The sequence below is a fragment of the Saimiri boliviensis genome, chromosome 11, assembly GCF_048565385.1.
Source record: "Saimiri boliviensis isolate mSaiBol1 chromosome 11, mSaiBol1.pri, whole genome shotgun sequence".
Classification (NCBI taxonomy): Eukaryota; Metazoa; Chordata; class Mammalia; order Primates; family Cebidae; genus Saimiri; species Saimiri boliviensis.
This window is the reverse complement of record NC_133459.1, coordinates 74709855-74733792: the sequence shown is the minus strand read 5'-3', so window position 1 is coordinate 74733792 and position 23938 is coordinate 74709855. Positions and strand designations below refer to the sequence as shown.

The following is a 23938-nucleotide window of genomic DNA, read 5'->3' as shown; positions in this document are numbered from 1 at the left end:
GATAGTCCTTGATGTAAACTGTTTAGAGAGTTATGCAAAGTAAATGCATTTGACACTCTTGATTCACCATTCATGAGATGCTAGTAGTTTAGTGACTCTATATGTAATACCTTTGACTGTATGTGGAGAATCAAGGAAAATAATGAAGCTGGTTGGTTGCTCCTAAGTTCAGTGGACAAAGTGATGAAAGAAAATGATGGACTCAGGGATTCTGTCTCCCAGCTTCAGAAGCAGATACTGAGACTCAAATCTGTTAAGATTGCCCTTAGTGAGTCTTATCTTTCATAGACAAAGAGCTGAAATTGTGGAAAAACAGACAGAAAGCTTTTATCATGCAAGTGGCTGACCTACAACAAAAGGTGCATGCACAGCCTTGTCACATGTCTACTGTTAAAGGCATTGATTGGAAAAGAATGGGACCCTGCAACTTAGAATGGGGACATGTGGGAGGACCCTGATGAAGCTAGGGATACTGTTTTGTCAACTCTGATGAATCTTTTTTGCCAAAGGAAGAGCTTCCCCATCTCCAGCGGTGGCAACATCCCCTCCCCCATCCATGCTGCCATCAGCCTTTCCACCTTTGTCTGAGGAGATAAACCCCACGCTCCTGAGGCTATAGTGAGGGTCTCCCCTGAGGCAGTTCCCAAGCAAGATAACCTTGATTCTCCTCAGGAGCCACCCCCAACACCCCTGTTTGCCCCTAGACCTGTAACTAGACTAAAGTCCCAGTGGATCCCTAGAGGTGAGATTGAGAGTGTGACCCATGAGGAGGTGCACTGCATTTGAAAAGAACTGTTTGAATTGTCTAATTTATATAAACAGCAATCTGGAGAACAGGCAAGTGCATGGGATAATGGTGGAAGGAACATAGAGTTGGATCAGTCTGAATTTATTCACTGGGGCTCACTATGATTTTAATCTTGCAGCTCAGGGAGTTTAAAAAGTTTCTAATAGTTTATTTGCTTGGTTACGGATTGCTGAAATATGGATTAAAAGATAGCCCACTGTGAGAGAGCTGGAAATACCTTATCTCCCTTGGTTTAATGGAAAGAAAGGGACCTAAACTCTTAGAAAGATTGGGATGGTCCAGTGGATTAGTCACTTTAGACCTACTAATCCCAGCTGGGAGGGTCCAGAAGATACACCCTTGACCAATGTCTTGCGAAATAGATTTGTGAGGGCATCACCTGTATTTTTGAAGAGCTCTGTAATTTCTCTTCTCCGTATGTATGTCAGATCTAACAGTGGAAACCAAGTCACTCAAATACAAAATTTAAATACAATGAGAATAATTGAATCCTGAGGTGGCAGGGGCCAAGTGGTGGCACTCAACCCTCAAAGGCAAGGTGGGCATAACTGCTGTAATGGACAGCAGAGGCAAAGTGGCAATGAGAATAGCCTGACTCATGTAGAGCTCTGGCACTGGCTAATTAATCACGGATTTCCTAGAAGTGGAATGGACAGGAAGCCTACTACATTTCTACTTAATTTATATAGAGAACTTCAAGGTCAAATGGGCAAAAGACTAATTTGAATTATGAAAACAGAGAATCATGGCCCCTCAATCAATTGCCAGACTTGAGCCAGTTTACAGATCCAGAACCCCTTGAATGACGGGGAGGCTGGATCCCCTTGAGGAAGGGCCCCACTTTCCTGACAATTTATGCGGTGAGTCTTTTGCCCATCTTTCCCCCAGGACATCTCCAGCCTTTTACCAGGGTAACTGTGTATTGAGGAAAGGGAAATGATCAGACTATTTGGGGACTACTGGACACTGGCTCTGAGCTGATGTTGATTCCAGGGGACCCAAAATGTCATTGTGGTCCTCCTATTAAAGTAAGGGCTTATGGAGGTCAGGTAATTAAGGGAGTTTTAGCACAAGTCTGACTCACAGTAGGTCCAGTGGGTCCCCAGACTCATCCTGTAGTCATTTCCCCAGTGCCAGAATGCATAATCGGCATAGACATACTCAGCAGTTGGCAGAACCTACACATTGGCTCCCTGACTGGTAGGGTGAAGGCTATTGTGGTGGAAAAGGCCAAATGGAAGCCACTAGAGATGCCATTACCTAGAAATATAGTAAATCAAAAACAATATCGCATCCCTGGATGGATTGCGGAGATTAGTGCCACCATCTAGGCCTTGAAAGATGCAGGGGTGGTGATTTCCACAACATCCCCATTCAACTCTCCCATCTGGCCTGGGCAGAAGACAGGTGGATCTTGGAGAATGACAGTGGATTATCATAAGCTTAACCAAGTGGTGACTCCAATTGCCAGATGTGGTTTCGTTGCTTGAGCAAATTAGCACATCTTCTGGTACCTGGTATGCAGCCACCGACTTAGCAAATGCCTTTGTCTCCATTCCTGTCCATAAGGCCCACCAGAAGCAATTTGCCTTCAGCTGGCAAAGCCAGCAATATACATTTACTGTCCTACCTCAGGAGTGTATCAACTCTCCAGCCTTGTCATCTTATTCAGAGATACTTTGACCACTTTTTGATTCTGTAAGATATCACACTGGTCCATTACAGTGATGACATTATGCTCATTGGATCCAGTGAGCAAGAAGTAAAAAACACACTGGACTTATTGGTGAGATATTTGCATGCCAGAGGATGGGAAATAAATCCAACTAAAATTCAGGGACCTTCTACCTCAGTAAAATTCCTAGGGGTTCAGTGGTGTAGGGCCTGTTGAGATATTCCTTCTAAGGTGAAGGATAAGTTGCTGCCTTTGGCCCCTCCTACACCAAGAAAGAGGCATAATGCTTAGTGGGCCTATTTGGATTTTGGAGGCAACACATTGCTCATTTGGGTGTTATTACTCTGGCCCACTTATTGAGTGACCTGAAAGGCTGCCAGTTTTGAGTGGGGTCCAGAACAGGAGAAGGCTCTGCAACAGGTCCAGGCTGCTGTGCAAGCTGCTCTGCCACTTGGGCTACATGATCCAGCAGATCCAGTGGTGCTTGAGGTATCAGTGGCAGATAGGGATGCTGTTTGGAGCTTTTGGCAGGCTCCATAGGTGAATCACAGCAGAAGCCTCTAGGATTTTGGAGCAAGGCCCTGCAATCTTCTTTGGATAACTACCTTCCTTTTGAGAGACAGCTCTTGGCCTATTACTGGGCTTTGGTGAAAACTGAATGTTTGACTATGAGTCACCAAGTCACCATGTGACCTGAACTACCTATCATGAAATGGGTGCTTTCTGACCCATTTAGCCGTAAAGTAGGTTGTGCACAGCAGCATTCCATCATCAAATGGAAGTGGTATATATGTGATCAGACCTGAGCAGGTCCTGAAGGCACAAGTAAGTTACCTGAGGAAGTGGCTCAAATATCCATGGTCTCCATTCCTACCACCCTGCCTTCTCTCCCTTGGCCTGCAATAATGGTTTCATGGGGAGTTCCCTATGATTAGTTGACAGAGAAGAGAAGACTAAGGGCTGGTTCACAGATGGTTCTGCACAATATGGAGGTACCAGTTGAAAGTGGTAAGCTGCAGCACTACTGCCTCTTCCTAGAACATTCCTGAAAGACAGTGGTCAAGGCAAATCTTTTCAGTGGACAAAACTTCAACCACTGCACCTGGTTGTTCACTTTGCATGGAAGAAGAAATGGCCAGATGTGTGATTATATACTGATTCACGGGCTGTAGCCAATGGTTTGGCTGGATGGTCAGGAACTTGGAAGAAGCATAACTGGAAAATTGGTGACAGAGAAATTTGGGGATGAGGTATGTGGATGGACCTCTCTGAGGTGTCAAAAAATGTGAAGATATTTGTATCCCATGTGAGTGCTCACCAATGGGTGACTTCAGCAGAGGAGGATTTTAATAATGACTCATTCTGTGGACATCAATCAGCCTCTTTCCCCAGCCACCCCTCTCATTGCCCAATGGGCCCATGAATAAAGTGGCCATGGTGACAGGGATGGAGGTTATGCATGATCTCAGCAACATGGACTTCCACTCACCAAGACTGACCTGGCTATGGCTGCTACTGAGCGTCCAACTTGCCAGCAGAAGAGATCAATACTGAGCCCTCAATATGGCACCATTCCTTGGGGTGATCAGCCAGTCACCTGGTGGCAGGTTGATTATATTGGACCTCTTCCACCATGGAAAAGGCAGAGGTTTGTCCTAGGTAGAACAGACACTTACTCTGGATATGGATTTGCCTATCTTGCACACAATGCTTCTGCCAAGACTACCATCTGTGGACTCACAGAATGCCTTATCCATCATCATGGTATTCCACACAGCATTGCCTCTGACCAATGCACTCACTTTGTGCTAAAGAAGTGTGGCAGTGGGCTCATGCTCATGGAATTCACTGGTCTTACGATGTTCCCCATCATCCTGAAGCAGCTGGATTGATAGAACAGTGGAATGGCTTTTTGAAGTCACAGTTACAACACCAACTAGGTGACAATAATTTGCAGGGCTGGGGCAAAGATCTTCAGAAGGCCACGGTGGCAGGGATGTATGCTCTGCATCAGCGTCCAATATATGGTACTGTTTCTCCCATAGCCAGGATTCCCAGGTCAAGGAATCAAGGGCTGGAAGTGGAAGCAGAACCACTCACCATCTCCCTAGCAATCCACGGACAAAATTTTTGCTTCCTGTTCCTGTGATATTATGTTCTGCTGGCCTAGAGGTCTTAGCTTCAGAGGAATGCTGCCACCAGGAGACACAACAACAATTCCATTAAACTAGTAGTTAAGATTGCCACCTGGACACTACTCCTACATTTAAGTGAACAGGCTAAGAAGGAAGTTACAGTGTTGGCTGGGGTGACTGACCCAGACTATCGAGATGAAATTAGTCTACTACTTCGTAACAGAGGTAAGGAAGAGTATGCATAGAATACAGGAGATCCATTAGAGCATCTCTTAGTATTATCATGCCCTGTGATTAAAATCAATGGGAAACTACAACAGCCCAATCTAGGTAGGACCCTTCAGAAATGAAGATCTGGGTCACTCCACCAGGACAAAAAAAAAAAACCCATGACCTGCTGAGGTGCTTGTTGAAGGCAAAGGGAATACAGAATGGGCAGTAGAAAAAGGTAGTCATCAATACCAGCTACCATCACTTGAGCAGCTACAGAAATGAGGGCTATAACTGTCTCGAGTATTTCTTCTTTCTTTTGTTAATAACATGTTTGTGCATGTATACACTTGCACTAAGAAAGCATCTTCATTTTATTTCCTTTTCCTTTATCATTTGACATAAGATTTATTGACTTCATATCAGCATTTAACTATTGTTAGCTTTATGTTATAGTATTTGGGCTGGGGATTGGTGCATTTCCAGTTGTACGAAGGATAGTTGTGTTTTTTTTTAGGCATTATTATGATCTCATTATTGTCTTTATTTGAAGATTATTTATGATCTCAGGAGATATGTATGGGTTCAAGTTGACAAGGGGTAGACTTGTGATGGTTAATACTGGGTGTCAACTTGATTGGATTGAAGGATACAAAGTATTGATCCTGGGTGTGTCTGTGGGGGTGTTGTCAAAAGAGATTCACATTTGAGTCAGTGGGCTAGGGAAGGCAGACCCACCCTTAATCTGGATGGGCACCATCTAATCAGCTTCTAGCAAATATAAAGCAGACAGAAAAACGTGAAAAGACAAGATGGGGCTGGCCTCCCAGCCTACATCTTTCTCCCATGCTGAATGCTTCCTGCCCTCAAACACTGAACTCCAGGTTCTTCAGTTTTGGGACTCAGAGTGGCTCTCCTTGCTCCTCAGGCTTGCAGACAGCCTATTGTAGGACCCTGTGATCCTGTAAGTTAATACTTAATCAACTCCCCTTTGTATATTTATATCTATCCTATTAGTTCTATCTCTCTAGAGAATCCTGACTAATACAATGAGTTAAGAGATTTAGCTTGGTTAAAGTGATCACCATATGTTACGGAGACATTTAAGAAGGTTTAACTTCCTGAGTGCAGAAGACGCTATGTCATGCCAAAGGAAAATCATAAAGAGACAATATTTTGAATTTAAAATCAATCCACTTTGAAGTTGCTTTGATTTCCAATTTTTTCACTAATTATTCATTGGATATTCTGCACACACACATGAACAGATATGAGGCTAACAGAATGGAATATTAGTTAGAAATCTTTACAAACTTCTAAAGTAATAATGGGATTTAACTTGTTTTATAGATGGAGAAAGATCACAGAAATTATCTTCTTTTTAGAGTCAGTGCCTTTATTTATTGCTTCCTGATTTCAAATTATTATTCAGTACTTGCCTTATTATTTAACTTTTCTTGCTTCTTTGTCTTTTCTCGGCAACTATTAGATCAAGGGTTCTTTAGGGTAGGTACTGTATTCTTCCTCTAGAACGCCTGATTTTGGAACTATTAGACCTTCAACGAGTATTTATCAAAGGCTATGATTAGTTCAAAAACCTAGAAATGAATTAGCTACAGAACTACACGTTGTGATGATTAAAAACATTTCAAACAGTGTTTTCTCCAAGTTTAATGTGTGCAATATTTAAAAAGGAAGCTTGTTAAACATGAATCCCTAAATCTCATTCCCAAAGATTCTTTTGTCTTTCCTCTTAAATCATTTCCTCTTCTTCCTTCCTGTTATTAGAATTACTTTTGCAGGCAGAACAGATTTAGAAAAAAATGAGACATACTAGGGTCTTGGGACTCCACTGGTGATTATTATAGAGAAAAACTTGACACAGGTGAAGTAGATCTGTCCTTCTCTCCTCTACCTTCACTTCCTTCTTTCTTTCAATACATACTTATTGTGTGTCCATTAAATTTTAGATATTGTTCTAGGTTCTGGGATTAAACTGGTCAACAAGATGTACAAAGACATTGCTGTCACAGCACTTAGACTCCTGTTGGGGGAAGAACAGAAATAGACAAACTTTGAGATTACTTCAGTTATTGTTAAGTGTTATAAGGAAAATAAAACAGGCTAATCCAATAGAGAATGACTGAGGAGGGGGCTAGTTAAAGAATGTGGTCCACAAGAAGATGATATGTGACGTGATGAATGAATAACCAGAAGGAACCAAATAAGCAAAAAACCTTGGGGAAGAGCTTTCCAGAAAGAGAGAAGAGCATGTGCAAAGGTCTTGAGGCAGATTGAGTGTTTACAGATCAGCAGGAGAGCCAGCATATCTGGAACTTGAGAGCAGCCAGGTCAAACTCATCTGCCATGGACAAAAGGATAGTGATATCTTGAAATTACCCCTGTGGGAAGGTGGAAAAATTCTCCTTGCTATCGAAGAATTAAGGAAGATTAAGTATTTTAATAAATGCTATATATCTAAAAAAAAAACACCTTATCCTGTTAAAAGTGACCACATTATTGCAACTCCTCACCCATGAAATATCTTTTTCTGATTTTGGGGGTTTGATGCTTTGTGGTAACAGGGTTTCATCATCACTGGCAGGTCATGTTTTATAATACCTGAGCTTTGAAAATTAGCTCACTTTGAATTTCCTTGAGATTCAAATGATTTAGTATTCATTTGAGTCATTCATTCACAACTCAAATGTCATAAAATAGGGTCAAACTTGCATTGGAGAATTTATATACTTTTCTAAAGGAGGAATAGTTACCCCATAATTACAAAATAAGTTAGATGGCAGGCATCCAAATTCTGGTTTTGAATTATTTTTCAATGTTTGCGTTGATTTGTCTTATCATTCCAACTGGATAGTTACCAATTGATAGGAACAGTCCTATTACCACTGAGCAATTTTGATTTGTCTGAATAAGTAAGTGCCTAGGAAAGAAAAGAAGCAAGAACAAGTATGCTAGTGGTTTGCGTAAAATCCATCCCTGGGGGCTACTTCTGAAGCCAGGAGATAGCTGCTGAGCTGTAGACCCTATTGATCACTGCCCTTTCATAAGCCATTTCAGTAAAGGGCAGCCTGGGTGATAGTGGGCCTTCTGTGATAAGAGCCTGTCCTCTGGAAATGGGAATTAGCTCACAGTTCCATTTCACAGGGTCTACCATATGGCAAATGACCTCATCTACCCAGACCAGATCCAGACTGGAAACTGAATTGCATTCCATGTTCCCTTCCATTCTGCTGTAAGACTTGGAGCTGTTATAAGACTTGGAGCTTTCCTCTGAGGATTGCTTGATTTAATGTGTGTGTGTTAGCTTGGTTATACATTATGTTGCAGTTCTAAATGTGGAAGGTTCCCAAAGCCATGAAAATCAGCTTCTTCACTGGTACCTAAGCAATCTTGTTATCATTGGCTTCCAAAAATTGGGACCAAGAGAGTAATGTTAGAATACAGATAACAGTACCTCAAGAGACAGACCAGTAACACGATGGAAAGGAGTTGGTGGAACATTTGTGGGAAGAGGTCTGGGGAAAGGGACTGGGAAAGAAGAGAGACTCTAACAGAAAATGCCTTCATTATGACAAGAAACTCCATGTAGTCTTCATTTAGTGATACTGAAATTACAATTGCAGCTCACATAGTTTGTAAAAGAGGAAGTAGAGAATATGACCATGAAAAGTGATATTTTAAGCTTCAACACATGCTGCTCATCACTGACTTGACTTGCAGCATATCTTTCAACAAAAGCACATAGTGATTTAATCTCGACAGTAATTCAGTCTACAGCCATATGAGACAAAACTATCATTGCAGACGGGCTGTAATTTGTGAAATTCAGGTGCTGGGGATTAGGACCACCTGTTGAATTTAATCTTGGAGATGGTAATGTTAATAACATCATGTAACTGAACATAAACACTACATATTTATCAGTCTTTGGGGCCTCCAGCTAAGGAGGTGTGAACATTTTCCTAAATAGTATCTGTAACTCTCTCCAGACCCTGTAAATCAATGGCAAATAAAAAAGGCTGTTGGAATTCTGATTCAATATGCAGCAGCATATGGCTTGGTGGTCATCACATCCAGCATCTCCCATCATTTTTCTGAGGCCTGATGTGAGAGTAAAAAAAAAAAAAATGCAATCTGAGTATCATCTAGCAATATAATAAGAAGAGAAAAGCTTTCCTTTCTTATCCTCCTCTGTGTTAATTGGAAACAAATTCCTAGCAATATTCTCACAAATGACTTGCATCTCTGCCTATGCAAGACTATAGGAAGATCTCAAATAAACCTAATTAAACAGCAACTTTTGGAGAGAATATAAACAATGTTTTACACATGCACCTTCATATGGCCATCCGTAAGGGAGCTCTGCCCAATTTCCAGCTACCTAAATAGTACCAGTAAAAAGAATCCGTTAATGCATTTTGAGGAGTTTACATTTACTTCAGTGGACAATTGGTGATAATGCCTAAGCAGAAGACATAGATTTTTAAGATATGCTTTTTGTTCCTTTGCTTGTGGTGCTGTGAACTCCCTTAAAACCTTTGGGTATAGAATTTTGTGAGATGTTGGTGTTCCATGGAATAATTTCATTGATATTCATAAGTATCTCCAAAGACCTTCTTCTACTAGGAATGCCAATGACTTTCACACAATATCATTCATATAGCTCTTCACAACTTGTGACACCCTTTTACTACATATCATTTAATTTCCCACGTAGAGTATCAACATTTTCCACCCAAATTGAAAAGGACTGTTGTTTGTTTCAATAAAATAAGGTTCTGATAAACAAAAATTGAAATCAAATACATTTGTTTCAGAAAACTTGTTTTAAACATAAGCATTAGGGTATAATACTCTACATTAAGCTATCAGCATTCGTAGCTGGTGTTTGTCCAGCAGAAGAACACAGGAAGAAAAGTATTGGAACTACCTTCCCAAAGCTGATCAAAACTTTCAGCAAATTTACCTTCGGATGCTGCCATTTATCAAAGCTTTACAAGCGTTAGTCATTTCCACCAAACAATAGCCATGGAAATCCATGAGCTCAATATATCCATCATACACCAGTTATGCATAAACACCACGGCCATCCACAGTGAGAAGCTAATGTCTAAACTTTCCTAGAACTCCAGCCCTTATTGGTTGCTTGCGCATGCAGATACAAAGCATGTAATCAATCAACAGCTAAGAGAGGAAATGAAAGCTGTAATTGTAAAATTGATAGCCCTCTGCTTTTGGATTTTAAGTCTACTAACACCCCCACCCCTCAACCCCTGCTTCTACCAGAAATAAATAAATAAATAATCACTTCCTGATGAAACTGATTCCTCCTTTTTGATTCCCTGAATTCTTCCCATTGCCAATTCCACTTTTTCAAATAACCTTTCTGGGAAGGGATCCTTCCAGGGAAGTCATCTTTCTCATTTCTGCACCCTACAGTACTGTTTATATCTAGCATTTATTATACATTTGTATCTATCAGTTTATCTATCTACACACATTTCATGGTATATTGTTTTGTCCTCAGGTATTTAAAGATCCGTATGGCTGGGTCCTGCCTTAAATTCTTTTATACCTTTCAAATCCTTAGCATTATGCATCAAACAGGTGTGTGGCAATATTCTGTATGCCACTTTTTAAAAGTTTGATTTTTTCATGTATGCTTAGAGCGACCTTTTCACACGAAAGGAGCATCTACTAAATACTACTTCAGTTCACAACCATAAAATTTAGTAAAATAAAAAGAATAATTGGGAGACTTCAAGAAATTCTCTAGCTTTATAAAGCAGATAGAGTGGAATTGTGTTTTAAGAAAAACATATGAGCCTCAAATAATGAGGGATACATTTAAACTGTATCAAAGTATCTTCAGAATCAGCAAATTTGATTAGGATTCTCCCAGAGGCTTCGCACACTGAAACCAGATATTTATGATTCCAGGGAAAGGAGGCTCAATTTTAAAAAAAATCATCTTATTAATTATTAGCCAAGCCATGCAGCAGCTTCCCGGAAGGCAGAGGAAGACAGGCTCACAACGATGAGTTTCAAACCAATGGAAGCTGAGTTTGTGCCTCAAGTCTTCCATGCCTACCTGGGCACCGCTCCCCAGGGCTGGGGGAAGTCAGCCCAAAGCAATGCCCTGGAGAGATCAGAGGGGCACCTCGGATCCCGAGCAGTGGCCGCGGGCTGGCTGTGCTCACCCTCTGGTTCCGGGTCAGAGGAACGCTCAGGCTGGTACCCGCGCCATCCCCAGTTTCCTCCCACCGGGGAGCGACTCGGCTTTCAAACCCGAGGGTTGGGGTTCGGGAACCGGACCTCCATCTGCAGCTGCAATTTTGGGGATTAGGGAGTTCTAGTTCCAAGGTCGATTTCTGCTGGGAAATTAGCTTTGGGGTCCACTCACCTCACCCCTATTTTCTACCAAACTTTATGTCTTTCTTCAAATAAGAATTCATACCAAGTTGGGACTAGCCCACCCTACCCCAGCGGGTCCACTCCCCCTCCAGCCTCCGAACGGCACCTACTCACGGCGCCTCCCAGCCCCGGGAAAGGGAGAAGGCTCAGGTGTGCGGGATCCCCAGGCAGAGCGGCGAGCGGGCTGGCGGGCATGCTGTCACCTTGTGGTCCGCCACGCCGAGGTATCCGTCCAGCGGCCGCGGTCCCGCGGGAAACCCGGGGCGCGGCTGGGGGCTGCTCTCCGCCGCCGGCTGCGAGCTGCCAGTGGCCGACGCCTGCTGCTGTTGCTGCTGCTGCTGCGGGGGCCGTTCCTTCTGGCCGCCGAGGCTGCTGTACACGAGCAACAAGCTGGTGCACATGGTGGTGAGCGCTAAACACACTGCCAGACCATGGCGCTGCGGGCGGGCGGGAGAGAGAAGAGGAGAGCGGCTGAGCGCAGACACTGGAGGAGCGCGCCCAGCAGGGACACCTGCGTCGTGGTCACACTAGCCGGGGAGACCCGGGGAGGGGGTGCCTGGGCCCCAGCCCAGCCGCACGCAGCTGGGAACGAGAAGGCACTGTCCCCTCGCACACCACAAGGGATGCTCGGGGCGCGTCGCTGCTCTCGGCCGCCGCCTCCCAGATCTCTCGGTAGAGGGCAGGTGGTGCACTGTCCCCGGGTGCGGGAGGGAGCGCGCCGGGGCGGAGGGCAGTGGTGGGTTTGCACTCTGGGGAAGGGTCGGTCTGCTCCAGCCAAGCTACTGGAATCTTGAGTCCTTACACCCTTCCTTTCCTGGGGCCCTGGGGCTCTACCTCGCTAATCCTCGCAAGTTTGAAAATCCAAGAAAACGAAGAAAGTCTGCAAAGGTCCCCCCTCTCCGTCCCTCTTAGTTTTTAGCAGGCTGTTGCTTTTGGGCACCTCGGTCCCTGGAGCAATCTGCCCACTCCTCCACCGCTCCTGCAGCTCTCCGCCATCCCCTCAGACCTCTCGCCGGAGATCTAGGAGGGGAGGCAACCCGAGTTCCATCCTGGCTCTGGGATTCCGAGCAAGGCAGAGCTGGAGAATCGGGAGGGAACGCGGAGCGGGTAGAAAGTTGTCCCTTTGTAACAGGCGACCTCGCGGCCCAGGATTAGGCGTCCTGGAGTCTCCCCGGTGCGTCCCACGGACCCTGAGCCCGGGGATCCCCCTCTTTGCCCAGTGGAGTTGCCACAACTGACTCACCATCAGGGTCTTCATTTTGGGCACCTCTTTTGTGCAGAATCCTCAGGCTCGCGCGTCCGGGGCCACTTTTTCCTGGAGGGTTTCCATGATGGGTGATGGGGCGGAGGCGGCTCTGATTTTCGCCCGGCAGCCTGCCGCGGCAGATCGCTCGCGGGAGCCACGGGACCCGGGAAGAGCCGCTGTGGCAGAGATTAGAGACAGAATTAAAACTGAACCGGACCCTCGTAGTCTCTCAGTGATCTACACAACTGCCGCCTGCCGCCGCCTGCTGGGTCCTAAAGACCTCTGCATCCCCCTCCCCGCCCCCAAATAATAATCTTTTCAGTAGTGAAATTTCTGGGGAGAGAGAGTTAACAGAGCCAGTACACCCACTTCTCGGTCCGCGGGCTTATATATCTTTAAAGAAGTCATCAAGTAATAAAGGAGAACCTGATTGGATTCTGAACGCGATAGCCATTTCAAAATTTGCAAACTAAATGTTCTGTTTTGTGATGTTGATGGAAACAAGTCAACCACCCAAATGTCAATAACTCTAGTTATAGCGTTTGCATTTATGTTCATAGCATAGAGAAATCTAGCACGAAATTATTTTTCTTAAAAAATTATTTATTATTTTGTTTTTCGATTGTTCACTTTCTAATTTTCTCTTCCCTCTGAATTTTACTTTTTCAGATCCAGTTACTCTCAAGCAATCTTTAGATCACAATATTTCATCTCAATTATTTCATTCATTATTTGTATTAAATAATACAACTATATTTCTACCTGACCTTCGAGTTTCCCTGTGTTCATCTAAATGATCTTAAAGTTTTAAAAACATTCAGCACGTCACAGCTACGTGATTAACTTGACCTGTAGATTCTTCCTAATTTGGATGAAGAATTTCTGCCTGCTAGAGATAAAACTGCTTATGGCTTATTTCATAATCCTAAGGTCTTCAGTGCTTTCCGTTGGTCTTCTGTGCTGACGGCACATAATTTCACATGCAGAACTTCAATTAAAATTAGGAAAACATAATTATCGTTTTATGTTGGGAAATTCACATGGATAGCATGTTTTAAGGATGCTCTCTCCGCTGCGTTGAATTACAAATGACATTTGTTAAATGTCTAATTTAGCTAAAAACATATTTCTCATGAAATTGCTTAGTGAAAATAGTTGTCTTAATGTATTACTTAATACCTCACCTGTAGCAGTGTAATGTTAAAGAATACATTAAGATGGAAATGATCAGCAGGCCAACTGAACCATGGGTGCAATAAGAGCTTTCTCAAGGCCAAAAAAGGCATTACAATCCATTTTTAATCTTCCCTAATCTATTGCTGGACTGATGATACAACATGAACTATTTTTATCTTATGAGGCATCTTTCCATACTTAGTATTAAGAAAGTTAAAATTATTGGTGCAATAATGAATGTCAGCCCAACGTGTTTGGGAGAGGGCAAGAAAGCACATGATTTAGCCTTTCAAAGAAAAGCAAAATACTAAGCACTGTCCAACATTGCCAGCCTTGAAGCTATTTATTCAGTTTGTGCTTTAGGCATGAATAGTACCAGTTGTTAGGGCAGGAAAAGCGGCAGCCAGAGGAGAATCTTATCAGGTCTTGGCAATTCTTTATTGTATGGTTGCACTTGACACTCAAATTAATGAAACAAAGGACCGACTTGATGAATCATTGCAAGCAGATTATGTGAGTTTCTCCAGGGATCCTTTAAGATGCTATTAGAAGCAGCTCCTGCATTTTTCAGGATTATTCCCCTCCATCTAGCAAGTTGCCCAGTGACTGATAAAACAGTTCTATCATATTTTGCCATGCCAAACAGAAGCATCATATTGATGATTTAAGTTCATGGCGGTATGTTGGACATCTGTTACACTGTACGTCTGACCAATTTCATTAAGCTTATGGGCTTTTCCCCCACTCCTGGGATAGCAGTTAGCTAGTTGCTAAATCTACTTATGCAATGGCCAGGATAAATTTGAAAATGCAATTCAGAACTTGATTTGAAAGATTTCAAGGTTTTGGCTTTTACATATTTGATTAGATTAATGCAGCTGTTTTAGACATTCTGGTTTGAGAACCAAATGGACAAGATATGGTGAGGGAAGCGAGATAAAGAAAACAAGCCACAGAATTTACTTCGATTCGATAAGAATTAATGATCGCCTCTATTTGGTGGTTCTGTATTAGAGAATACAGTGGTGAATAAGACAGACCTTCTCCTGTAAGAGCTCACAACCTAATATGTGTGTGTGTTGAGGGAGGGGGGCATGTGTGCTGAGACAAGTTCATGAATAGGCAATAAAAGACAGAGTACTATAGATTCAACACAAATTTATCAAGCATTTCCTATGTTAAGCACTTACTCTGTTGAGCACCTATTATGTGCCAGGCATTGGGGATGCCTGGATCAATAGACCACATGCTATCCTCACAGTCTGTTACCAGATAAGTGCTTAGAATCTTTCTGTTACAACCTTTAGGAACAATCAACATACTTGATTTGTTTTTCAACTTCTAGATGCCTGCTTATGTATGATCTGAGGGCTTTGTTATTTCAAGGGCATCTAGCTATGTTTATGTACCTTTATGTACAACTTTAAGTTAATCATTTGAATAGCTAGACAGGGTAGAAAATAGGCAGCATTCACAAACACCTGACTGACTTGGAGACGAGTGGACAAGTAGACAAGTCAATGAAACTTTTTTGTTCCTCTAACTTGCACAGTTCAATACAAAGTGAGTTGAGAAATCATAATTTGCTTCTCAAAATCCAGGTAGCTGAGATGGATTTCTCACCATTTAAAATTTTGCCACATTTCTGCCTCTGGTGCCATCACATCCAATCAAATAGCTTCTTCCTTTTGAAAAAGGGGAAAAAAAAGAAAGGAAAAGAAATTGAGTGTTCCACAATGTAGGTTATGTGATAAAATGAAGGTGAGAATTGATGAAACAAGGCATGACATAGGGCGATGAGAGAGCAGGTGGAGTCTGTGCTAAGAGGGAACACCAGCCTATGCTCACACCATGGAAGGCAGCATGAAGCTACCAAAGGAGGAAAAAATCAGACTGCTGGAAATCCATGAGCTCTGCCCACGATTCCTAAAATTCCTAAGTGATTTCTCAATTTAGAAACAAATGTTTCAAACATTTCAAAGATGGATAAAAACCAGAAAACAACATAATGAACTGCATTTGAGATACAATTGCTTTCCAGATTATGATCTCAAAGAAAAAGAAGATAGTTTCACTACATGTAATAAGAGCAAAAATTTGAATAATGGCCGAAGCTCCCCAAGGAACAAATTTGATGTTTGTCCATTTGTGTTTTCAGTTCCCTTCACTCTCTTCATTATACAGGTTAAGCCTAGCAGGTCCATCTGTTCAGAAGGACCCTCTGGAACCAGGCTATCAAGACCCAGATTCTGATTTTACCATTTTCAGCTCTGTGACCTAGGGTATGTTACTTAGTAGGGATTTAGTTTTCACATCTGCAAAATAGAACCCACCTCAACACATTGTTGTGAAGATTAAACGAGATACTACAAATGAAATATCTTGAGGAACACTAATATCTTGTTAATAGTATTTTATAGTTAGGATTAATAAACTGAACTTGAAGGCAAAACACCAGAGCTTGACTTTTACTTCTAATTGCTACATGACCTTGAGCAAGGGACTTAAAATGTATTCAGCAGACTGTCAACATATCTATAAAATAGATATAATAAAGCCCATGCCACAAATCGTTAGAGGGCTTATTAAGATATTGTGTATGTGACTGCTTTGTAAACTGTGAAGCTCTGCATAAACTAAGGTAATAGTAACTCATTCATTCATTCAACAAATTTCAGTTGAGCATCTACTGTGTGCCAGGTATTATTCTAGGCTGTGGAGATATGAATAAGACACACAGACACTGCCTCATCAGGTTTCTATTTAAGCAAGGATGATAAACTAATACAATAGGGCCAGGAATGGTGGTTCATGCCTATAATCCCAACACTTTGGGAAGCCAAGGTGGGAGGATTGTTCAAGCCCAGGAGTTCAAGACCAGCCTGGGCAACATGGCAAGAACCCTGTTTCTACAAAAAAAATACAAACATTAGCTCAGCAGGGTGGTACATGCCTGTAGTCCCAGCTCCTTGGGAGGTTGAGGTGAGAGGGTTGCTTGAGCCTAGGAGGTCAAGGTTGAAGTCAGACATGATTGTGCCACTGCACTCCAGCCTGGCTATCAGAGCAAGACCCGTGTCAAGAAAAAAAAGAATGTCAGATGCTAGGAAGAAAAGCAGAGGAAGCAGTCAGAGATTGAAGTGTGGGTGTTGTTTTAGCTAGGATGGCAACAATGTAGCAGATAAATGAGTGAAGTGAGGTAGTGAGCCATGAGGCTGTCTGGAGGAAGGTCATTCCATGCAAAGGGAACATCATGTGCAAAGACCATGAGTTAAGAGAGAGCTTGCTTGGCACGTTGAAGAGATAACAACGGGGCCAGTGAGGCTGGAATGAATGGAACCAGAGAGTGGCAGAGGAGGGCGGCAGAGAGGCAGTCTGGAGCCAGATTACCTAGGACCTCATCGGTCATGAAACATTGTAAAGGAAACCCATTGGAGCATTTAAGGCAGGTGAAGATTCTGGATCTGTAATGCCTTGGAAAGATCACCTGACTGCTGTGCTGAGAACAGCTTTTGGGGAAGGGAGAGTGGAAACAGGGAGACCAGTTAGGCTATTGCAATGGTCTACATGAAAGGAGGTCATAGGACTCTTACAAGTGACTGAATTCAAGATTTGCGGATTACTGGGTATGAGATACTGTAATAGAAGCAGAGAGGTGGCAAGGACAATTGTGAAGCTTTTGGACTGGGCAGCTGGAGACTGGAGCTGCTATTTCCAATGTGGGGAACGCTGTGCGAGAAGCAGGTTTAGGGGGCTGCGGATGGAGACTTTGGTTGTAGACACCATCAGTGTGAGAGGTCACAGGCAGCTGCAGTTCAGCATGATGGTGGACTTAGAGACGTGAACTGAGCATCAGAAGTCGGAGTGGATGAGATCACCTACGAATGAGCCGCAGAAGAGAAGAGATCACAAGCCTGAGCCTTGAGAGTTGCAAATTTCAGTTGCCAGGAAAAGGAGGAATCTTAGTAAGCACAGTACTGAGAAACAGTAAATGACTATCAGAACTTGATTTGATTTAGGTGGCTCATGGTTTTCACTTTTAATGGATTTTGCCATGCCAACAGTTAGTCATTTATGTTCTCAAAGGACTTTTCAAATTTTATTATGACACCGAGCATATTTAATCATATCTATTTACATGTTTGTGGTTCATCCTCTCTTCTACACTGTAAACTTTCTGTGTCTTATTACTGTTTATATCTACCAAGCCTGGCATATAACTGAGGGTAATAATATTAATCACTAACATTTAGCTAGCCCTTACTGTGCACCAGCACTATACTAAGAACTTTCTATATGTTAACTTATTTAGTCCCTATAACAACCTCATGGGGTAGTTACTATTACTATCCCCATTTCACAAATGAGTGAACTGAAAATCAAAGAGTCATTTGTTCAAAGTCACCCAGATAATAAGTGGTAGCATTGGGCTAAATAAGCATTTGCTGAAACAAATACATTTTTGTTAAAGAATGTGTGAATAAGCCAGGCATGGTGGCTCACACGTGTAATTACATACAGCACTTTGGGAGGCTAAAGCAGGTGGATCACTTGAGCTAAGGAGTTCAAGATGAGCCTGGGCAACAAGGAGAAATCCCATCTCTATAAGAAATACAAAACTTAGCCAGGCATGGTGGCCTGCACCTGTAGTCCCAGCTACTAGGGAGGCTGAGGTGAAAGGATCACCTGTGCTCTGGGTGATCAGATCTGCAGTGAGCTGAAATCAGGCAACTACACTCCAGCCTGGGCGACAGAATGAGACCTAGTCTTAACAGCAACGCAACAAGGACTAAAGAATGAGTAGAAGCTTTGCGAGAGTTCCCATAACCAAGTTATTCTACTGAACTCTAAATTGGTCTGATTTACAAGAATACTGTATGTATACTTAAAATCCAATCTTTAGATAGTATAACCAAAGGCATTTCCTCATTTTCTTTTTTGCTACTTTTATTTTTTAAGATATACACATAAGTAAAATGTGCAAAATTTAAGTGTACAGTTTGATGTGTTTTGACAAAATTATATACTTTTTTATTTTTTACTTCTTTAAATTTTTAAATTTTTAAATTAATTTTTTTTAGACACATGGCAGCATGATTTGCTGCCTTCCTCCCCTTCACCTATATCTGGTATTTCTCCCCATGCTATCTCAAAATTATACACTTTTTAACTACTGTCATTGTCAAGATACAGATAATTTCCACCACTCCAGAGAATGCCTTCATACTTCCTAGCAGTCATACTATCCCTAACCAAAAGGCAAACATGGAGACATTGTTTTGAGCGTTATCTATCTGTTCTGTAACTTAATATAGATGACATCATACAGCATATGCCTTTTATTCTGGCTTATTTTACTTAGCATAATATTTTTGAGATTTATCCATGTTGTTGAGTGTATTAATAGCTTATTTCTTCTTATTGTTGAGTACAATTTTATTGTGTGACTGCAGCAATATTTAAAAAAATCCATCCTCTGTTAACGAACGTTTAGTTTGTTTCCAGTTTGGGGCTCGTAAGAGCAAAACTATTAACTTAAGAGTGGAGGCGCTGTATCACATGATAGGTGTCTAGTCGACTTTAGAAGGCTATTGAACAGTTTTCTATAGTGGTTGTACCATTTTATATTCCCATCTGCAACGAATGAGAGTCCCAGTTCATTCCACATCCTTGTCAGCCCTTGATGTGGTCAGTCTTTCTAGTGTCCTTTGCCCTGCAAAATATTTCTACAGTTTTCAAGATAAAGTTCCAAGTCTTTGCTTAGCACACAGGATCCTTCCTGACTTTGTACCCACTATTCCCTTTTAATCTCACCTCCTAATTTCTACACAAGGACCCTTGGAACTAGCCATGAAAACTGTTCTTTGAATTAACAGTCTTTGCACATACGGTGTCTTTCAAGGAGTCCCGCCACCTGCTCTTTCCTCACGTTTCTGCCTGTGCCCTTCCACAGCATGCCTTACTTCCTCAACTTCCAGTTGAATCGTGAGGCCTCTCTTTTATGCTTCCATAACTTGGTTGAGAGCACAAACTTCTATCACACAGACCAGGTTTGGCCCAGCCTCTCACACTTAACGCCTGTGCCTCCAAGAAAAGCCACTGATTTTTTGTGGTTGTTGTTCTCAGTGTCCTCATTTGTAACAGGACCTTTCTAGCAAAGCTATTGTATAGACAAAATATACTAATGTATGTAAAGTGTTCATCACCCTTTTGGATATACAGATGGGTCCATCTAATGTAGGTTTTTCATAGGAGGCTGCCTGTTTGGTATAACGGGAGGCACGTTCATCCTTCAAATGTTCATTGAGCTTATTATAAAAAGCAAAAGTTAATATGCATTGTGTGCCTGCCGTCAGGCACTGTGCTCATTATAGGCAGCAGCTTACTTGACCCTCACCATCACTGTCTGAGGCAGGTAATGGCGTCACCATCACTGTCTGAGGCAAGTAATGGCATCATCTCTATCTTACCAACAAAGAAACTGAGATGTAGAGAGGTGAGGCTATTTGCCCAAAGTCACATGGCTAGAATGTGACAGATCAACATTTGACTAGCTCTGTCTCACTGCAGAGCCTTCTCTAGCATACTCCACATTCCACACTCCACTGTTTCCAAAATGATCTGACCCCAGACTTTGCCCTCCTGTAAATGCTGGGGATGTGATCCGAGGAAGAGTAAAACGGCCCTCACTGCGGAAGACAAACCCATATGCAGATAGTTCTCTTTGGTTGTCACTCAGCTTTTAAGTTCCAGGTACATGTGCAGGATGCGCAGGTTTGTCACATACATAAACATGTGCCATGGTGGTTTGCTGCACAGATCAAACCATCACCTAGGTATTAAGCCCACGTAAGCAGATAGTTCTAACCCAATGTGCTAAGTGTCAAGGTTGACTTACAAACCAAGAAGTGGAAGGGGCACAGAAGAGGGATATGTAGCCATGCGAGAGTGGTTCAGATATAATCTCTGGCAAAGGAGAGACGCTCAGCTGGTTTTAAAGGATACCTGAAGCAGACCAGGAGAAGGTCAGTGTTTCCAGGCAGAGGGGACAGCATAAACAAGGCACGGAACCTTGTGATAGGTGCTGGGAACAGACAAGCACTTCATGAATGAGGCAGGGAGTTGTCGTAGCCAAGATGGTTCTGTACAGTTGTGCAGTGCCAGAGGACGTACATCTAAGTGGGCATCATCCATCATACATGTTGCAGATTTGTGTATTTATTTTGTCAGTTTGCTTAAAGAAGACACTTAAGCATTTTGCTTTACCAGATATCAGAGTGTCACAACAGTTTTCCAGTAGATAAAGGTAAAGTGTTGCAAGTAACAGGGGCCAATGTAAATTTGCATGAAAGTATCACTTGGGCTGGGAGTAGTCTGCTCAGAATTGCTTTCTAGGTGAATGTCATTGTAGATAGTGAGAAGGAGAGATTTGTTGGGGGCAAGAGTGGAGTCAGAGAGCGGCTAGGAGAATGTTCAAGTGAGAGGTGCAGGCTTCAGCCAGAGAGTGCTGGCTTGAGATGGATTCAAAGAATTCTTAGGCAGGTATTATGTTACAATGGCTAAAGTGCATTAAATCTTAACTTTGCAGAAGGGGATTTATAAACACAAAGCAGTGCTTTTTTTCCATGCAAAATGGTGTGTATAATTCTGGTCACATTTCAAAATGGTACAGGATAAGAAGGAAAAATGGCTTACATCTTGTCTTAGTTTGAGTTCTCTCAGAAGCATACCCTAGGATAGGATCCATGTGCAGTCATATTTGGCAGATGAAAGAAACCCCATTGAGGGAGTGGGGAGGTTGCTCAGGAAGGGAAGGCGGCCAATACATGCTGCATTATCAAGCACGTTACTACTGTAGACAACTGGAGCTCAGTCCTGCTGGGAACATCCTGGCAGCCAGTGTGGAACTCAGGCCTCGGTTACGGCACCTGAGGGATGAGGGAGTAGTGGTATTTATTTGGTTGAGGACTGCTCTGGGCATGGGGTGGTGGGCATTGATTCCTTGGCAGCACAGTTGGAAAAGCAGGCGGGCCCTGGAGGCTGGAAAAACCCCTCAGGCAAACATGCAGGTGCTGGAAGTTTAGAGTCCCCAGTTTGCACTGCAGTGGTGCAGGCACGGGGTGAGGGCGGGGCATCCACAGCATCTGCTGCACATGGAAATGGCTCTGTAAAGTTCTCAAAGGAATCTAATTCATTACGTCACTCGAGCTTCCCAATCACCTTGTGAAGTAGAAAAATGTGTGGTTTTCCGGCTAAGGCTGCGTATCTGTTATTAATGGTCGGTTCCTCCTCCCACCACAGCTGCTGCTCCAAACAGAGATACCTCTTGTCACAGCTCTTCTCCTTTGTCTCATTACTGATTTGTTTAGATGTCTGTCTCCTGATCTAGATTGTGAGCAGTTGCATTTGGAAATTTTTTATTACTCGTCTTTGTTTTCCAGTGCCTCTCAAAAAGTAGGTGCTTAGAAAATGTAATTGTGAAGGAACGATTGAATGATTATTATCATCATCACCATTTTAACTTTTTTTTTTAAAAGCTTGGGACTGAGAGAGCTAAGCAGTGTATTCCAGGTTGCCTGATTAGTGGCGTTACCCGTTTAGTGGCGCCAGGGCTTGAACTCAGATCTTCCACCTTCTTCTCGAAAGTATGCCTAATCTCTGCTGGGAATTCATAAACCCCACCAGCATATTAAATGTGGCGTATTTGAGGATAGGCCAACAACTGTGAAGGAAGACCAGGACGTGTCAGAAAAGGGAGCTGCTTTTCACATTGGAAATAGAGATTGTATTTTATTATGTATAGTGTCTCAAAGTAAAATGGGGAACGATAAATAGGGGCAAAATACTGTGACTCCTCCTAAAAGAAAACAGACATTTCCTCCAAATATTAAAGATAAGGGACCATTCCCGCAGGGCCCAGTGTAACAATCTGAAGCTGAATGAAGACCCGTGCTGTGAATTCCCTGTGCTCCTGGCTAAACCAGGGAGTCATGGGTGATGATGGCGCACATCGAAGAAGGCAGGCTCTTTTGTGCTTTTAGTAGAGCACGCAACATAAGGAGCAGCAGCTGCAGGAAGGAAAAGCAGTTCGAGTTTTCAAAATGAATTTAAACGTGCCTTCTTGAGTGGCCTTGCAATATTTCTGCTAATGTAAAAGGCATGATTGATCTACATGTGTTTTTCTGCCTCTTTTCACACATTAATTTATATCATTCTGGTGTCTTCCTACTTTTGTTTGGAAATGTTGCATGTGCCATTTAAAATAGCTGATTTTATTTAAGCAGCATTGAAATGTTAAACTTTAAAAAGTCAACATTTATTTTAAAAAGTCAATTTGAACCTCGCCTCCTCATCAAAAGATCTAAATTTGTAATTTTCAAATGTCTTTTTATCTGTGGAGCCTCCACCTTACCCCTGTGTAAGGTGAAGGGCACAGGCTCTGCTGATGACGGACAAGGTCTGTGTTTCCGCCCCAGCCCTGCCGCTCCTAGACTGTGACCTTGAGTAAGACACTAAATCTCTCCAAACTCCAGTTGTCTCATCTATGCGAGGGAGATGGCAATATTTCCTCAGAGGGATGATTTTAAGGATTAAACGTGACAATGAGAAGAGTACCTAGTATGTATACAGTATAGCATTTTCTATTTTTCATAACAGTTATTTCAGGTAGGTATTGTTACTATTCCCCATTTACAGACAAGGAAACTGAGGCACAGATCAGTATCTTGCCCAAGGTCACATGGTTACTAAAGCCGAGGTCACACAGTTACTAAGTGGTAGTGTCAGAATTTGGACTTAGGCACATAATTAACTTAAAAAAGCTTATTAATTTTTATTGTAAAACTCTGAACTGGAGGCCCATGGTATGAATTTAAATCAAAGTTGCTGTGGTTAACATTGGATTAGGAAGCCCAGATCTCTTTCTCCCACTGTGAGACGGCCACCAAGGCACTTCCTTGGAAAACAAGCATAGCTTGGAAACAGCAGGCCTTCCTAACGCTGGGAGAGAAACGTAAACATTAACAAAAAGAAATAAAGACAAGCTGATGAATCCCTATGCAATACGTTCTGTTTGTAGTGTCTTATGGATACTTCAGAGGTAACTATGTCTCCTTTTGTTCAAGAAACAGACAGCTGTATCTCTTAAGATGGCAGATGAGAGCCATGACAGCAGTTTCTGTGGGGGCCCATTCTTATCAGATCCACACGTAAGTATGTCAGTGACACAACCAGATGGTTTTGCATTAAAAGTTGTA

At 42.5% G+C, this 23938-nt stretch overlaps 1 protein-coding gene across 3 annotated transcripts in view; it reads right to left on the bottom strand.

The window, feature by feature from the left end:
* ST6GALNAC5 (ST6 N-acetylgalactosaminide alpha-2,6-sialyltransferase 5) overlaps positions 1–12866 on the bottom strand; it is a 180260-nt gene extending 167394 nt beyond the window's left edge. The window contains exons 1-2 of one of the 3 annotated variants that reach the window (XM_039474331.2): positions 12507–12866; positions 11467–11700 (exon numbers count right to left, since the gene is read on the bottom strand). In XM_039474331.2, coding sequence (XP_039330265.1) covers positions 11467–11700; positions 12507–12521 — 249 coding nt within the window. In that variant the 5' untranslated portion in view covers positions 12522–12866. The remainder of the gene's footprint in view (positions 1–11466; positions 11701–12506) is intronic. The other 2 variants (XM_010347411.3, XM_010347405.3) reach the window with 2 other exon arrangements.
* Between the last annotated feature and the right edge of the window lie 11072 nt (positions 12867–23938).